This window comes from Mustelus asterias, unplaced genomic scaffold (genome assembly GCF_964213995.1).
Source record: "Mustelus asterias unplaced genomic scaffold, sMusAst1.hap1.1 HAP1_SCAFFOLD_2721, whole genome shotgun sequence".
Taxonomy (NCBI): Eukaryota; Metazoa; Chordata; class Chondrichthyes; order Carcharhiniformes; family Triakidae; genus Mustelus; species Mustelus asterias.
Window position 1 is genome coordinate 1 of NW_027592666.1, and position 17,500 is coordinate 17,500.

The following is a 17,500-nucleotide window of genomic DNA, read 5'->3' on the forward strand; positions in this document are numbered from 1 at the left end:
AGTCAAACAAGCCGCTCTGTGGCCAGGGAAGGGGCTAGTGCGACCCTGACAGATTGCTCTCTCTGACCCAGAGACTCTGAAATGAGGGTGACACAGTCGGTTAGCACTGCTGCCTCACAGCGCCAGGGACCCGGGTTCAATTCCAGCCTCGGGTCACTGTCTGTGTGGAGTTTGCACATTCTCCCCGTGTCTGCGTGGGTTTCCTCCGGGTGCTCCGGTTTCCCCCCACAGTCCAAAGATGTGTAGGTTAGGTTGATTGGCCGTGCTAAATTGACCCCTAGTGTCTGGGGACTAGCGAGGGTAAGTGTGTGGGGTTACGGGGATAGGGCCTGGGTGGGATTGTTATCAGTGCAGGTTCGATGGGCTGAATGGCCTCCTTCTGCACTGTGGGGATTCTATGCTTCTGTGGTGCCTCCCACCAACCCTGACCTTGGCTCCAGCGTCTGAATGCAGCATTGTCTGGGAGGGATCGACCGTCACTGTTCTGGTCTTGATGACCCACTTGTTGAGTTCCTGAGCGCAGTGAAATCACAGAGGAACTCTGGTCATTTCAGCTCCTCTCCGGCCCTTCATTTTACAGATGAGATGCGGAGCCTGTTGCCCCATCCTATAATCGGCCTGTTCTTCCACCCACAGGCCATTTCCTTCCTGACTCCACTGATGTTGATCCTCCTGATGAAGGTTCTCAATCGATCGGAGAACGGCGACGTGAAGGAAGGTTGTCTAGGTCAGTGACGCCAATCGGTGGCACAGTGAGGTCAGTGACGCCAATCGGTGGCACAGTGGTTAGCACAGCTGCCTCACTCGGGTCACTGCCTGTGTGGAGTCTGCATGTTCTCCCCGTGTCCGCGTGGGTTTCCTCCGGGTGCTCCGGTTTCCTCCCACAGTCCGAAAGACGTGTTGGTTAGGTGCTAAGTTCTCCCTCGGTGTACCCCGAACAGGTGCTGGTGTGCGTCGACAAGGGGATTTTCACAGTAACTTCATTGCAGTGTTAATGTAAGCCTGCTTGTGACACTAATAAATAAACTTAAACACTCTCAGCAATAAACCAGCTTCAAATTGGCGAATATTCTGATGGGAGAGAATCTGGGATTGGGCTCCATCAAAAAGTAAAGAAATGAACCATTTCCCACCCCCACAACATCCCAATCCACCTCCCAGCGCTGACTGGTTCTGGAAGTGCGCTCACTCTTGTTATGTAGGCAAATGCAGAGGCAGTGTGTGCAGAGGCAGTGTGCGCAGAGGCAGAGTGTGCAGAGGCAGAGTGCGCAGGGGCAGTGTGCGCAGGGGCAGTGTGCGCAGGGGCAGTGTGCGCAGAGGCAGTGTGCGCAGAGGCAGTGTGCGCAGGGGCAGTGTGCGCAGGGGCAGTGTGCGCAGGGGCAGAGTGCGCAGAGGCAGTGTGCGCAGAGGCAGTGTGCGCAGGGGCAGTGTGCGCAGGGGCAGAGTGCGCAGGGGCAGTGTGCGCAGAGGCAGTGTGCGCAGGGGCAGTGTGCGCAGGGGCAGAGTGCGCAGGGGCAGAGTGCGCAGAGGCAGAGTGCGCAGAGGCAGAGTGCGCAGGGGCAGTGTGCGCAGGGGCAGTGTGCGCAGGGGCAGTGTGCGCAGAGGCAGAGTGCGCAGGGGCAGTGTGCGCAGGGGCAGTGTGCGCAGGGGCAGTGTGCGCAGGGGCAGAGTGCGCAGGGGCAGTGTGCGCAGAGGCAGTGTGCGCAGGGGCAGTGTGCGCAGAGGCAGTGTGCGCAGAGGCAGTGTGCGCAGAGGCAGAGTGCGCAGAGGCAGAGTGCGCAGGGGCAGTGTGCGCAGAGGCAGTGTGCGCAGAGGCAGAGTGCGCAGGGGCAGAGTGCGCAGGGGCAGTGTGCGCAGAGGCAGTGTGCGCAGGGGCAGTGTGCGCAGAAGCAGTGTGCGCAGGGGCAGTGTGCGCAGAGGCAGTGTGCGCAGAGGCAGTGTGCGCAGAGGCAGAGTGCGCAGAGGCAGAGTGCGCAGGGGCAGTGTGCGCAGAGGCAGTGTGCGCAGAGGCAGAGTGCGCAGGGGCAGAGTGCGCAGGGGCAGAGTGCGCAGGGGCAGTGTGCGCAGGGGCAGTGTGCGCAGAGGCAGTGTGCGCAGAGGCAGTGTGCGCAGAGGCAGTGTGCGCAGGGGCAGTGTGCGCAGAGGCAGTGTGCGCAGGGGCAGAGTGCGCAGGGGCAGAGTGCGCAGGGGCAGTGTGCGCAGGGGCAGTGTGCGCAGGGGCAGAGTGCGCAGAGGCAGTGTGCGCAGAGGCAGTGTGCGCAGGGGCAGAGTGCGCAGGGGCAGAGTGCGCAGAGGCAGAGTGCGCAGAGGCAGTGTGCGCAGAGGCAGTGTGCGCAGAGGCAGAGTGCGCAGGGGCAGAGTGCGCAGAGGCAGAGTGCGCAGAGGCAGTGTGCGCAGAGGCAGTGTGCGCAGAGGCAGTGTGCGCAGAGGCAGTGTGCGCAGAGGCAGTGTGCGCAGAGGCAGTGTGCGCAGAGGCAGTGTGCGCAGGGGCAGAGTGCGCAGAGGCAGTGTGCGCAGGGGCAGTGTGCGCAGAGGCAGTGTGCGCAGGGGCAGAGTGCGCAGAGGCAGAGTGCGCAGAGGCAGAGTGCGCAGAGGCAGAGTGCGCAGGGGCAGAGTGCGCAGAGGCAGAGTGCGCAGGGGCAGTGTGCGCAGAGGCAGTGTGCGCAGGGGCAGAGTGCGCAGAGGCAGTGTGCGCAGGGGCAGTGTGCGCAGAGGCAGTGTGCGCAGAGGCAGTGTGCGCAGAGGCAGTGTGCGCAGGGGCAGTGTGCGCAGAAGCAGTGTGCGCAGGGGCAGTGTGCGCAGGGGCAGTGTGCGCAGAGGCAGTGTGCGCAGAGGCAGTGTGCGCAGGGGCAGTGTGCGCAGGGGCAGTGTGCGCAGAGGCAGTGTGCGCAGAGGCAGTGTGCGCAGGGGCAGTGTGCGCAGAAGCAGTGTGCGCAGGGGCAGTGTGCGCAGAGGCAGTGTGCGCAGAGGCAGTGTGCGCAGAGGCAGAGTGCGCAGGGGCAGTGTGCGCAGAGGCAGAGTGCGCAGGGGCAGTGTGCGCAGGGGCAGTGTGCGCAGAGGCAGAGTGCGCAGAGGCAGTGTGCGCAGGGGCAGTGTGCGCAGGGGCAGTGTGCGCAGAGGCAGAGTGCGCAGAGGCAGTGTGCGCAGAGGCAGTGTGCGCAGAGGCAGTGTGCGCAGAGGCAGTGTGCGCAGAGGCAGTGTGCGCAGAGGCAGTGTGCGCAGAGGCAGTGTGCGCAGAGGCAGTGTGCGCAGAGGCAGTGTGCGCAGGGGCAGTGTGCGCAGGGGCAGAGTGCGCAGAGGCAGTGTGCGCAGGGGCAGTGTGCGCAGAGGCAGTGTGCGCAGGGGCAGTGTGCGCAGAGGCAGTGTGCGCAGGGGCAGTGTGCGCAGGGGCAGTGTGCGCAGAGGCAGTGTGCGCAGGGGCAGTGTGCGCAGGGGCAGTGTGCGCAGAGGCAGTGTGCGCAGAGGCAGTGTGCGCAGGGGCAGTGTGCGCAGGGGCAGTGTGCGCAGAGGCAGTGTGCGCAGGGGCAGTGTGCGCAGAAGCAGTGTGCGCAGGGGCAGTGTGCGCAGAGGCAGTGTGCGCAGGGGCAGAGTGCGCAGGGGCAGAGTGCGCAGGGGCAGTGTGCGCAGGGGCAGAGTGCGCAGGGGCAGTGTGCGCAGAGGCAGAGTGCGCAGGGGCAGTGTGCGCAGAGGCAGAGTGCGCAGGGGCAGTGTGCGCAGGGGCAGTGTGCGCAGGGGCAGAGTGCGCAGAGGCAGTGTGCGCAGAGGCAGAGTGCGCAGAGGCAGTGTGCGCAGAGGCAGTGTGCGCAGAGGCAGTGTGCGCAGAGGCAGTGTGCGCAGAGGCAGTGTGCGCAGAGGCAGTGTGCGCAGAGGCAGTGTGCGCAGAGGCAGTGTGCGCAGAGGCAGTGTGCGCAGAGGCAGTGTGCGCAGGGGCAGTGTGCGCAGGGGCAGAGTGCGCAGGGGCAGAGTGCGCAGAGGCAGTGTGCGCAGGGGCAGTGTGCGCAGAGGCAGAGTGCGCAGAGGCAGAGTGCGCAGAGGCAGAGTGCGCAGGGGCAGTGTGCGCAGAGGCAGTGTGCGCAGGGGCAGTGTGCGCAGGGGCAGTGTGCGCAGAGGCAGTGTGCGCAGAGGCAGTGTGCGCAGGGGCAGTGTGCGCAGGGGCAGTGTGCGCAGAGGCAGTGTGCGCAGGGGCAGTGTGCGCAGAGGCAGTGTGCGCAGGGGCAGTGTGCGCAGGGGCAGTGTGCGCAGGGGCAGTGTGCGCAGGGGCAGTGTGCGCAGGGGCAGTGTGCGCAGAGGCAGAGTGCGCAGGGGCAGTGTGCGCAGGGGCAGTGTGCGCAGAGGCAGTGTGCGCAGGGGCAGAGTGCGCAGAGGCAGAGTGCGCAGGGGCAGAGTGCGCAGGGGCAGAGTGCGCAGGGGCAGTGTGCGCAGGGGCAGTGTGCGCAGGGGCAGTGTGCGCAGAGGCAGTGTGCGCAGGGGCAGAGTGCGCAGGGGCAGAGTGCGCAGGGGCAGAGTGCGCAGGGGCAGAGTGCGCAGGGGCAGAGTGCGCAGGGGCAGAGTGCGCAGGGGCAGAGTGCGCAGGGGCAGAGTGCGCAGGGGCAGAGTGCGCAGGGGCAGAGTGCGCAGGGGCAGAGTGCGCAGGGGCAGAGTGCGCAGGGGCAGAGTGCGCAGGGGCAGAGTGCGCAGGGGCAGAGTGCGCAGGGGCAGAGTGCGCAGGGGCAGATCCCAGCGGTCACCCATGAATAGTTCCTTCGCTTTTATTGGCGTTCGTAGAGGTGCGAACACTTGCTTCAGGGGGGAACTCGCCTGCTCTGATTGGAACGGGTGCCATGGGACCTTTTAGCTGCCCACAGGAGGGAGCATACTGGTAGCACAGTGGGTTGGCACTGCTGCCTCACAGCGCCAGGGACACGGGTTCGATTCCCAGCTTGGGTCACTGTCTATGCAGAGTCTGCACGTTCTCCCCGTGTCTGCGTGGATTTCCTCCGGGTGCTCCGGTTTCCTCCCACAGTCCGAAAGACGTGCGGGTTAGGGTGGATTGTCCATGCTACACTGATCCTTAGTGTCGGGGGGATTAGCAGGGTAAATAGGTGGGGTTACAGTGATAGAGCCTGAGTGGGGTTACAGGGATAGAACCTGGGTGGGATTGTCGGTACAGACTCGATGGGCTGAATAGACTCCTTCTGCACTCTGGGGATTTTACGATAGGCTTCTGTTTTAACATTCTCAAGTGAAAGGCCGCACCTCTGACTGTGCAGCCCTCCCTCAGTGAGCCACAGGAACAATGGCCTCGATGAGCTGAGCTGTCCCACATTCCCTGAAGTGGGCCAGCTCTGTGGTACTTTGGCGCTGCAGTCGAAGAGTGTGCAGCTCGTTCTGGGAGTTGGCGGAGCAGGGAATCCGCCTTGCTCCTTACCCAGTGTGTTCCTTACCCACCGCTTTACCCAGTGTGTGGGGTGGATAGGATCGGGTCCAGACGGGACAGTGGTTGGGTTACAATTGTACGTGTGCTGGGCTGGTGAAGGGTTAAGAACGGAGTTAGATTTCTGGTAGTGCAGTGACCCCCTGGTTAAGTGTTAAACCCGGCTGTGATTACTCTTGCTGCAGATTCTGATTCCCGTTTAAGGAATGACAGCGTTTTGTCAATTCAGGGAGTGTTTATTAGATTGAGGAGGGTACGAAGATGGCAAAAGATAAACTGGGCATCCATTTCAGGGCGGCACAGTGGTTAGCACTGCTGCCTCACAGCACTAGGGACCCGGGTTCGATTCCCAGCTTGGGTCACTGTTTGTGCGGAGTTTGCACATTCTCCCCGTGTCTGCGTGGGTTTCATCCGGGTGCTCCGGTTTCCTCCCACACTCCGAAAGATGTGCTGGTTAGATGCATTGGCCATGCTAAATCCTCCCTCAGTGTACCCGAACAGGCGCCAGAGTGTGGCGACTAGGGGATTTCCACAGTAACTTCATTGCAGTGCTAATGTAAGCCTACTTGTGACACTAATATATAAAACTAAACATTCCAGTTCATCTGTTCCAACCCAAGGTCTAAAAAAAGTTCTTGTGGAGCCTCGTTTGACTTGTGAGTTACAACACTGACACCAGGGGAGACTTCGGATTGTTAGTTTTAATACAACTCTGGCTCGCTGGGCCATTTCAGAGGGCAGTTGAGAGTCAACCATATTGCTGTGGCTCTGGAGTCACATCTCGGCCAAACCGGGTAAGGATGGCAGATTTCCTTCCCTGAAGGACATCGGTGAACCAGATGGGTTTTGACAACAATCGATGATTCATGGTGGCTGTTACTCAGAGCAGTTTTCCATCCCAGATTTATTTCACAAACTGAATTTAAAATCCTGGCGACAGCGAGTATAATCTCGTCCGTGGAGCTGTTCTGTTTGGAATGGCACGACCGCCACCTCTGCAGGGTCTCCCTGAAATTCGGGCAGTGTCAGACTCACTTGGTGATGGACAACAGTGGCCCCAAAATCGGGACCTTGCACCTCTGGGCATGACGGTCCCAGCAGCTTGGCTCTGCATTTAGCTGAGCAGGACCTGACCTGGAAGTGCTTGATGTAGACTCAGGGCAAGTGTTTCATTCCTGCCTGTATCATTGTCTTGAGAGTTGATTTTTAAAAATTCATTCGTGGGACATGGGTGTCGCTGGCTGGGCCAGCATTTATTGCCCATCCCTAGCTGCCCTTGAGAAGGTGGTGGTGAGCTGCCGCCTTAAATCGCTGCAGTCCATGTTCTGTCGGTTGATCCAATTTTGACCCAGCGACTGCGTAGGAACGCCGAATTATTTCCAAGTCAGGATGGTGAGTGGCTTGGAGGGAAACTTGCAGCTGGTGGTGTTCCCAGGTATCTGCTGCCCTTGCTCCTCTCGATGGAAGTGGTCATGGGTTTGGAAGGTGCTGTCTAAGGATTGCTGCAGTGCATCTTGTAGATGGTACACACTGCTGCCACTGAGCGTCGGTGGTGGAGGGATTGAATGTTTGTGGATGGGGTGCCAATCAAGCGGGGCTGCTTTGTCCTGGATGGTGTTGAGCTTCTTGAGTGTTGTTGGAGCCGCACCCATCCAGGCAAGTGGAGAGTATTCCATCACACCCCTGATTTGTGCCTTGTAGATGGTGGATAGGCTTTGGGGAGTCAGGAGTTGTCATGTCATAACTATGTTGGGGGTTGTGGGTTTCAACAAGAAGGGCGGCACGGTAGCACAGTGGTTCGCACTGCTGCTTCACAGCTCCAGGGTCCCGGGTTCGATTCCCGGCTCGGGTCACTGTCTGTGTGGAGTTTGCACATTCTCCTCGTGTCTGCGTGGGTTTCCTCCGGTTTCCTCCCACAGTCCAAAGATGTGCGGGTTAGGTTGATTGGCCAGGTTAAAAATTGCCCCTTAGAGTCCTGGGATGTGTAGGTTAGAGGGATTAGCGGGTAAATATGTGGGGGTAGGGCCTGGGTGGGATTGTGGTCGGTGCAGACTCGATGGGCCGAATGGCCTCCTTCTGCACTGTAGGGTTTCTATTCTATTCTATTCTGTGTGCACACGTAGATTCAAAGTAACACAACAGGTTTATTGAAAGAAATGTTCTCTGCACAGAACAGGAAACGAACACACAAGCCTGTGAAACATCCCAATGACTCCATGAGAAAGTCATGTGACCTGTTAAAGCAATCATGCAACCACTTAAACATATAACAAGAGTGTAAAAGAATGCTTGTGCCTCTGGTAACCCCTGTTGACAAGTTTAAAAACAGGTTTCCTGTTCAGATGGACAAGGTTTCTCTTTCTGAAAGAGCAGTGATTCTCTTGAGTGGATTTTCTGTCCCGAAGGTCGAAATGTCATACAGTTGTTGTGTTTTCACTTCCAGCTGCCTCCCTGGGTCTGGTACTAAATGGAGTCATCACAAACAGCTTGAAACTGGTGATTGGAAGGTAAGTGAGAGTCTGCGCTTGTGCTAGCTGGAGCGTCAGGAGCCTCTGTGTTACGCAGGGAAGATTGATCTCCTCTGTAAGAACTAACACTCAAAGGGAAGTCCTCCCTTTATAATCTGTTAAAGTGAGTGTGAGAAGGGGGAATATCGGCGCTTCAGCAACTTTTAGTGACTAAACAAAAATAACTACCTGAGACTATCTCTGTAAAATCAACAAGTAACGAACTAAATCTAACCAACAGTGAACAGGTTAACTAAACTATTAACAAACCCAATCAAACACTCTTCTAATGGAATGCTGATTAGATAATTACAATTACAGGGTGGCACAGTGGTCAGCACTGCTGCCTCACAGCGCCAGGGACCCAGGTTCAATTCCAGCCTGGGGACACTGTCTTTGTGGAGTTTGCACATTCTCCACGTGTCTGCGTGGGTTCCCTCCGGGTGCTCCGGTTTCCTCCCACAGTCTGAAAGATGTGCGGGTTAGGTTGGTTGGCCATGTTGATTGGCCATGCTAACTTGACTGTAGTCTCAGTGGGATTAGCAGTGTAAATATGTGGGGTTACAGTGATAGGGCCTGGGTGGGATTGTGGTTGGTGCAGACTCGATGGGCCGAACGGCCTCCTTCTGCACTGTAGGGATTCTATTCTATGATTTAGAGGGGATTTGATGTAAAATGTTTTCACCCAGAGGGTGGTGGGAATCTGGAACTCATTGCCTGAAAGAGTGGGAGAGGCGGGAACCCTCAACTTTTAAGAAACATTTAAGGGGTGGCACAGTACTTGGCACAAGTTTACAAACACTAACTCCACAACATCTGTGACCGGAGGATTCATCAGAACATAAGAACATAAGAACTAGGAGCAGGAGTAGGCCACCTGGCCCCTCGAGCCTGCTCCACCATTCAATAAGATCATGGCTGATCTTTTTGTGGACTCAGCTCCACTTACCCACCCGCTCACCATAACCCTTAATTCCTTTACTGTTCAAAAATTTATCCTTGCCTTAAAAACATTCAATGAGGTAGCCTCAACTGCTTCACTGGGCCGGGAATTCCACAGATTCACAACCCTTTGTGTGAAGAAGTTCCTCCTCAACTCAGTCCTAAATCTGCTCCCCCTTATTTTGAGGCTATGCCCCCTAGTTCTAGTTTCACCTGCCAGTGGAAACAACTTCCCTGCTTCTATCTTATCTATTCCCTTCATAATCTTATATGTTTCTATAAGATCTCCCCTCATTCTTCTGAATTCCAATGAGTATAGCCCCAGTCTACTCAGTCTCTCCTCATAAGCCAACCCTCTCAACTCCGGAATCAACCTAGTGAATCTCCTCTGCACCCCCTCCAGTGCCAGTATATCCTTTCTCAAGTAAGGAGTCCATAACTGTACACAATACTCCAGGTGTGGCCTCACCAACACCTTATACTGCTGCAACATAACCTCGCTGTTTTTAAACTCCATCCTTCTAGCAATGAAGGACAAAATAGAGGGGAATAGAGGGATACAAAAGAATGTTCTAGTGGGCACATGAGCGGCGCAGGTTTGGAGGGCCGAAGGACCTGTTCCTGTGCTGAATTTTAAAAAAAATTCCATTTGCCTTCTTAATTACCTGCTGCACCTGCAAACCAACTCCTTGAAATTCCTGCACAAGGACACCCAGGTCCCTCTGCACAGCAGCATGCTGCAATTTTCTATCAATTAAATAATAGTCCATTTTGCTGTTATTCTTACCAAAATGGATGACCTCACATTTACCAACATTGTACTCCATCTGCCAGACCCTCGCCCACTCACTTAGACTATCTATATCCCTTTGCAGACTTTCAGCGTCCTCTGCACACTTTGCTCTTCCACTCATCTTAGTGTCATCTGCGAATTTTGACACACTACACTTGGTCCCCAACTCCAAATCGTCTATGTAAATCGGAAACAATTGCGGTCCCAACACTGATCCCTGAGGCACAGCACTAGTCACTGATCGCCAACCGGATAAACACTCTGCCCCTGAATTTATGTTATTTCTTTCCTTCACCTTGGCCCACTTCAAGCAAGGAACACTCAAAACATTCTGTCTTCAAGCTGCTGCAAAGTCACCAGGAATTGGGACAGTGTTGGCCAGCGATTGGGATGCGTTAGTGAAAAGGCAAAGTGAAATTGCTGCGCTCAACTTAATCCCAGTCACTCCTGACCAGTGAGAGGCAGAGCAGCGAATGACCCACTTGTCTTCCTCGTCCAGCAATAAATCAGACTGCTGCCTGAAGACAGCGCTGAAGCCACAAAGGCCCTGTGAAATGGATAAGCTGTACCACCCCCTCATTCTCCAACTTACTGGAACATTGTCCCAGAAATTGCAGGCCGTTGTTTTAAGTTTTGCTCTGGTCTGAGAGAAACCCACAGAAAAGTTCCAGCACAGAAGGAGGCCATTCAACCCATCTTGTCCATGCCAGCCCAAGGTCACCCAGGTGCCGTTTCTAATCCCACCTTCCTGCACCCGGCCCACAGCCCTGTAGCTAACAGCACTTCAGGTGCAGATCCAGGTACTTTGTGAAAGAGTCTTGGGTCTCTGCCTCCACCACCAACTCAGACAGCGATCCATCATCCCCTGCGTAAAAAAAAGTTATTCCTCATGTCCCCTCTACACCGACTGCCACTTATCTTGAATCTGTGTCCCCTGGTTCTAGAATTCTCTGCCAAGGGAAACAATTTTATCCTGTCCACACTCTCTCTTCCCCTGTACACCTCAATTAAGTCACCCCTCAGCCTTCTTTGTTCCAAGGAAAATAACCCCAACCTATCCAATCTCTCCTTGTAGCTACACGTTTCAGCCCTGCCAACATCCTTGTAAACCTCCTCTGCACTCTCTCCAGAGTAATTACATCCTGTAATATGGTGACCAGAACTGCACACAGTACTCCACTCGCAGCCTCGTCATCCAGTTGTGAACCACCTCCTGACCCCGACCTTTTATAAGTTGAAATGTTGACCCCCGCCCCCCCAACCCCGTGCCTTCCTAACCCATTTAGTTGGAGCAAGTGGTCTTGTTGAACCATCTTTGATCAAGTCACCTCCGGGGCTCCATTCTCTAAATTGTTGAGTCCTGGATCGTTTAGCTGACCTTCAGGACTGAGATGCTTCAAATTGGGAATGAACCTTGTGTCCCAGATCTGCAACCTTTCCAAAATCCTCATCACTCGTTCAGTGAAGACACCAAAACTGCACATTGTAACTGGGACTTGTGCAAGGTCCAAAGATGTGTGGGTTTGGTGGATTGACCATGTTAAATTACCCCTTAGTGTCTGGGGAATTAGCAGGGTAGATGTGTGCGGTTACAGGGAGAGGGTCTGGGTGGGATTGTGGTCGGTACAGTCTTGATGGGCTGAATGGCGACCCCCTGTACTGTAGGGATTCTATGGTCTGGTCTTAGCACCAAATAGATCACGTGCTATTGTAGTCAGTGACCTTCTAAATACATCCCAGCACCTGATGCTTTGTGGTATTACTAACAAAGAGATCACATGAAATGAACCAGAACACATGTTGAGTCCGCGTTGCCTTTCCCATGCCCGGTGAGCGTGGACTCAAGACCTCGCCCTGTCTGGAGCCTCAGGCGATGTTCAACTCCTCACTCAGCTGTAAGTCTGAGAGTCTTTTGTCTTTCCTCTCGTCACCGCGTTAGCTGCAAAGAAATAGCAGCCTTTCCATATATTGCCCCCCCAGTTTTCGACTTCTGGGTCGAACGGTTCAATCTCTCCAAATTAAAGACATTTTTATTAAGGGTGTATTTCCCTTGCTTCTTCAGAGCTTAGCCTCTCAGTCTCCCCTCCCTCTTGCTGCACACTGCCATCCCCCAACGACTAACAAAAGATTTTTCCTCGTCGCCAGTGTGATAACTTGGAAGGCGACTCATTGTGGCTTCAAATTATAAAGAGTTTATTGCCAATAATGTTATTTGTATATGTACAAACCAGGCTCTGACACAACTGCAATACATACATGTCTACCCTCTTCACCTTCCTGCCTCCAGCTGAGGTTCCCTTGTGTCCCCTTGCTCCCGATTGGCTCAGCTTCCCATGATGCCTCTCCATTGGGCCCAGCCCAATCACGTGACCCCACGGGATTGGCCCTTCAAAGGGGCCACGGGATCACCACAGGATTCTCAGGAGGTTTGACAGCGTTGATGTTGAGAGGTTGTTTCTCCTTGTGGGAGATGCTCGGACCAGAGGGAGTAATCTCATTGAAGACAGAGATGAGGAGGAATTTCTTCTCTCTGAGGGTGGTGAATCTGTGGAATTCTTTACCGCAGAGGGCTGTAGAGGCTGGGGCTGTTTGGTATGTACAGGGCTGAGATAGACAGGTTTTTAATCAGTAAGGGAATCGAGGGTTATGGGGATAAGATGAGAAAGTGGAGTTGCGGATCATCACATCACATCAGTCATCATCTCATTGAATGGCGGAGCAGATTCGATGGGCTGAATGGCCTCCCTCTACTCCTACGTCTTCAGGTCCACATTGGCATCTTCCCGCCCTGACAGCACTTCTCATTCCGAATTATCTAGCCTCTCAGCCGTGTCACACTGATGGCAGCGAGTTCCACATTCCACCCGGTCTCTGGTAAAGAGGTTTTGCCTGATTGGTACTAAGTTCACATTTAGTTCACAGCTGTGACTCGCCCTCGGTGCTTGTTAGAGGATGCTGTACTCTGACATGTGGGGTGACTGGTTGCCCTGTGGGGTGGCAGGTTGCCCTGTGAGGTGACTGGTTGCCATGTGGGGTGACTGTTGCCCTGTGGGGTGACTGGTTGCCCTGTGGGGTGACTGGTTGCCCTGTGGGGTGACTGGTTGCCCTGTGGGGTGACTGGTTGCCCTGTGGGGTGACTGGTTGCCCTGTGGGGTGACTGGTTGCCCTGTGGGGTGACTGGTTGCCCTGTGGGGTGACTGGTTGCCCTGTGGGGTGACTGGTTGCCCTGTGGGGTGACTGGTTGCCCTGTGGGGTGACTGGTTGCCCTGTGGGGTGGCAGGTTGCCCTGTGGGGTGGCAGGTTGCCCTGTGGGGTGGCAGGTTGCCCTGTGGGGTGGCAGGTTGCCCTGTGGGGTGGCAGGTTGCCCTGTGGGGTGACTGGTTGCCCTGTGGGGTGGCAGGTTGCCCTGTGGGGTGACTGGTTGCCCTGTGGGGTGGCAGGTTGCCCTGTGGGGTGACTGGTTGCCCCGTGGGGTGACTGGTTGCCCCGTGGGGTGACTGGTTGCCCTGTTGACGGTTCCTCCCTGTTTACAGGCCCAGGCCGGACTATTTCTATCGTTGCTTCCCGGATGGAGTGGTGACTGAGGACATGCAGTGCACCGGCGATCCTGGGATCATTCTGGAAGGAAGGAAGAGTTTCCCCAGTGGTCATTCTTCATGTGAGTACACGCCACTGGGCACCTGTCACTACATTCATCATATCATTGTGTTGGTCGATCAGGAACATTCATTTCCTTTTGCTGTCCTTTGACGGGATGCGTTGGTCACTGGCATTCTTCTCAGTGGTCGCGGTCTCCTTTGGAAGGAGAAGGAACCTTGGTGAATTCCTGCAGTGCATCTTGGAGATGGCTGACACTCTGCTGGTGTTGGAGGGAGTGGATGTTTGTGGATGGGGTGCCAATCAAGCGGGGCTGCTTTGTCCTGGCTGGAAGACGCTCTTTCAGACTCGAGTCAGTTCAGACTCGATGGGCTGAATGGCCTCCCTCTACAATGTTGGGATGCTATGAATCTATGATTCTAAAGGGCTCACAATTTTAGCTGGCTGCTTGTAAAGATGGGCCCAGTAACACAGCACCTTGCAAAACATGAAGGAAGTTAACTCAATGTGCGACCAGTGAGTGATACAACAGCCTAGAGACCAGTAGTATATTCATTCTTTCCATTGATTTGACCTCTGGGGTGGGAAGGTGTGTCCGGTACTGTGAACTTTAACCTCTCACCTTTATTCCCAAGTGGAGTGGTGCATGGACACTGTGGTGTGTTCGAACGTCAAGCAGAATTGTCTTTGAACCTTGTTCTCTCCTTGCTCTGCGCAGTTGCTTTTGCCGGCCTTGGCTTCACCACCTTCTACCTGGGGGGAAAGCTGCACTGCTTCACATCGAGGGGCCGCGGGAAAGGGTGGCGACTGTGCGTGATGTTGATTCCTCTTTACGTGGCAGCCATCATCGCTTTGACACGTGTCTGTGACTACAGACATCACTGGCAAGGTAAGGTGTTGCAGGCAGTTTGCGTTGCCTCATAATGAACTGTTATCTCGTGTTTATCCTACAAGAACTTAGCAGCTAAAGTCATTACGGCAGGTTTCCTTCCCTGAAGGACAATAGTGAACCAGATGGGTTTTTCCAACAATGGTTTCATGGTCACCCGTTACTGAGAGCAGTTTTCATCCCAGATTTATTTCTCAAACTGCATTTAAAATCCTGGTTATAGTGGGTCCGATCTCGTACGCGTACCTCAGAGAATCTCTGCAGTGCAGAAGGAGGCCATTCGGCCCATCGAGTCTGCACCGACCACAACCCCACCCAGGCCCTATCCCCGTAACCCCCACATATTTACCCTGCTAGTCCCCCTGACACTAAGGGGCAATTTAGCATGGCCAATCCACCTAACCCACACGTCTTTGGACTGTGGGAGGAAACCAGAGCACCCAGAGGAAACCCACGCAGACACGGGGAGAATGTGCAAACTACACACAGATTGTCACCCGAGGTTGGAATCGAACCCGGGTCCCTGGCGCTGTGAGACAGCAGTGCTGACCACTGTACCACCCCTGTTCTGTTCTGCTTAACTGGAGCATAAATGTATTGACTGGTTCAGCTCTCTCCTGCACATCCCACATTAATATTGTTAACCATCTCCTTCCCTGCTCGCCCTCCGTTCTCTGCCCAAAGGCAGCTCCTTGTCTCTCTGAGGCTTCACGCTGAGCTGTTTTGGGGCAGTGTTTTTATGTCAGTGGTATTTTGCTATTGCCTCCCCCTCTCAGCGGGGTGGGCGGGGGCATGGCGAGGAGCCAGACCAGGAATCAAAGCTGCACTGTTGGCGGTGATATCCTAAATCACACGCTAACCCATCACCTCCTCACCACTGACCGTGAGTCAAGATGCTTTTGTGCTTTGCAAGCGCCCCAGTCCCAGCATCTCGTACTCACAGTTCCCTTCACGGATAGTTCCATATCTCTCTTCGGTCCCCAATCTCTCCTCACTGAGTCACCCCAGGAACAAGTCACTGCTCTGTGGATTTATGGTCACCCCACTGCTAAATTAAAAATGTAATAATCTTAAGAACCGGGAGGAGGAAGCAATTCAGTCCCTCCCTCGTGCCCGCACCGCCATTCAGTACGATCGTGGCTGATCTCATCTCGCCCTCAACTCCACTTCGCGGCCCGTTCTCCATAATCCTTCAACCCACTACTCATTAAAAATCTGTCCATCTCCTCCTCAAATTTACTCAATGCCCCGGTTTCAGAGCAGTCTGCAGACAAAGAACAAAGAAAATTACAGCACAGGAACAGGCCCTTCGGCCCTCCAAGCCTGCACCAACCATGCTGCCCGACTGAACTAAAACCCCCTACCTTTCCGGGGATCATATCCCTCTTCCCATCCTATTCATGTATTGGTCAAGACGCCCCTTAAAACTCACTGTCGGATCCGCTTCCACTACCTCCCCCAGCAGCGAGTTCCAGGCACCCACCACCCTCTGTGTAAAAAATCTGCCTCGTACATCTCCTTTAAACCTTGCCCCTCGCACCTTAAACCTATGCCCCTAGTAATTGACTCTTTCACCCTGGGAAAAAGCTTCTGACTATCCACTCTGTCCATGCCTCTCATAATCTTGTAGACTTCTATCAGGTCGCCCCTCAACCTCCGTCATTCCAGTGAGAACAAACCAAGTTTTTCCAACCTCTCCTCATAGCCAATGCCCTCCATACCAGGCAACATCCTGGTAAATCTTTTCTGTAGCCTCTCCAAAGCCTCCACATCCTTCTGGTAGTGTGGCGACCACGATTGAACACTATATTCCAAGTGCGGCCTAACTAAGGTTCTATAAAGCTGCAACATGACTTGCCAATTTTTAAACTCAGTGCCCCGGCCGATGAAGGCAAGCATGCCGTATGCCTTCTTGACTACCTTCTCCACCTGCATTGCCACTTTCAGTGACCTGTGTATCTGTACACCCAGATCCCTTTGCCTATCAATACTCTTAAGGGTTCTGCCATTTATCATAGAAACCCTACAGTGCAGAAGGAGGCCATTCGGCCCATCGAGTCTGCACCGACCACAATCCCACCCAGGCCCTACCCCCACATATTTACCCGCTAATCCCTCTAACCTACGCATCCCAGGACTCTAAGGGGCAATTTATAACCTGGCCAATCAACCTAACCTACACATCTTTGGACTGTGGGAGGAAACCGGAGCACCCGGAGGAAACCCACGCAGACACGCGGAGAATGTGCAAACTCCACACAGACAGTGACCCGAGCCGGGAATCGAACCCGGGACCCTGGAGCTGTGAAGCAGCAGTGCTAACCACTGTGCTACCGTGCCGCCCCCAGTATATTTACTGTATATATCCTATCTGTATTAGACCTTCCAAAATGCATTACCTCACACTTGTCCGGAGATGACCTTACATTTGTGAGGTCATTTCTCTCTCTCTCTCTCTCTCTCTCCCTCCCTCCCTCAAAAAAGACTAATGGTAAAATTTAAATTTTTTTATTATTTGAGAACTTTTTAAGATTCCCCACTCTGAAAGTGGCTACTACTCCCAGGGGTTAATGTGAGGGGGTCATGGGGAGACTGGCTTGGCCAAGGGCAGCACAGTGGGTTAGCACTGCTGCCTCACAGCGCCAGGGACCCGGGTTCGAGTCCCAGCTTGGCTCACTGTCTGTGTGGAGTCTGCACGTTCATCCCGTGTCTGCGTGGGTTTCCTCCGGGTGCTCCGGTTTCCTCCCACAGTCCGAAAAACGTGCTGGTTAGGTACATTGGCCATGCTAAATTCTCCCTCAGTGTACCCGAACAGGTGCCAGAGTGTAGCGACTGGGGATTTTCACAGTAACTTCATTGCAGTAGTAATGTAAGTCTACTTGTGACACTAATAAATAAACCTTCACCAGGGGTTGTGAGGGGTGTGTGTAACTGGTGAATGTATTTGTAACTGTGTGCCTCTTTCTAATTACTCATATCTGTATAGATATCGCTCGAATAGACTGTGCACATGTGGTTTCTGTATTCGCACCAATTTAAGGACAGCACAGTGGTTAACACTGCTCCCTCACAGCGCCAGCGACCTGGGTTCAATTCCGGCCTCAGGTCACTGTCTGTGTGGAGTCTGCACGTTCTCCCCATGTCTGCGTGGGTTTCCTCCGGGTGCTCCAGTTTCCTCCCACAGTCCAAAGATGCGCGGGTTAGGTGGATTGGCCATTCTAAATTGCCCCTTAGTGTCAGGGGGATTAGCAGGGCAAATATGTGGGGTTACGGGGATAGGGCCTGGGTGGGATTGTGGTCGGTGCAGACTCGATGGGTCAAACGGCCTCCTTCTGCACTGGAGGGATTCTCTGATTCAC

At 54.5% G+C, this 17,500-nt stretch overlaps 1 protein-coding gene across 1 annotated transcript in view; it reads left to right on the plus strand.

Annotated features, from left to right (window-relative positions):
* Positions 1-580: 580 nt before the first annotated feature.
* Positions 581-17,500, plus strand: part of LOC144489960 (phospholipid phosphatase 4-like) — a gene marked incomplete at its 5' end in the record, with an annotated part of 17,657 nt that continues 737 nt past the window's right edge. The window contains 4 exons of the mRNA XM_078207791.1: positions 581-727; positions 7,857-7,920; positions 13,189-13,313; positions 13,971-14,141. Of these exons, the coding sequence (XP_078063917.1) occupies positions 581-727; positions 7,857-7,920; positions 13,189-13,313; positions 13,971-14,141 (507 nt within the window). The remainder of the gene's footprint in view (positions 728-7,856; positions 7,921-13,188; positions 13,314-13,970; positions 14,142-17,500) is intronic.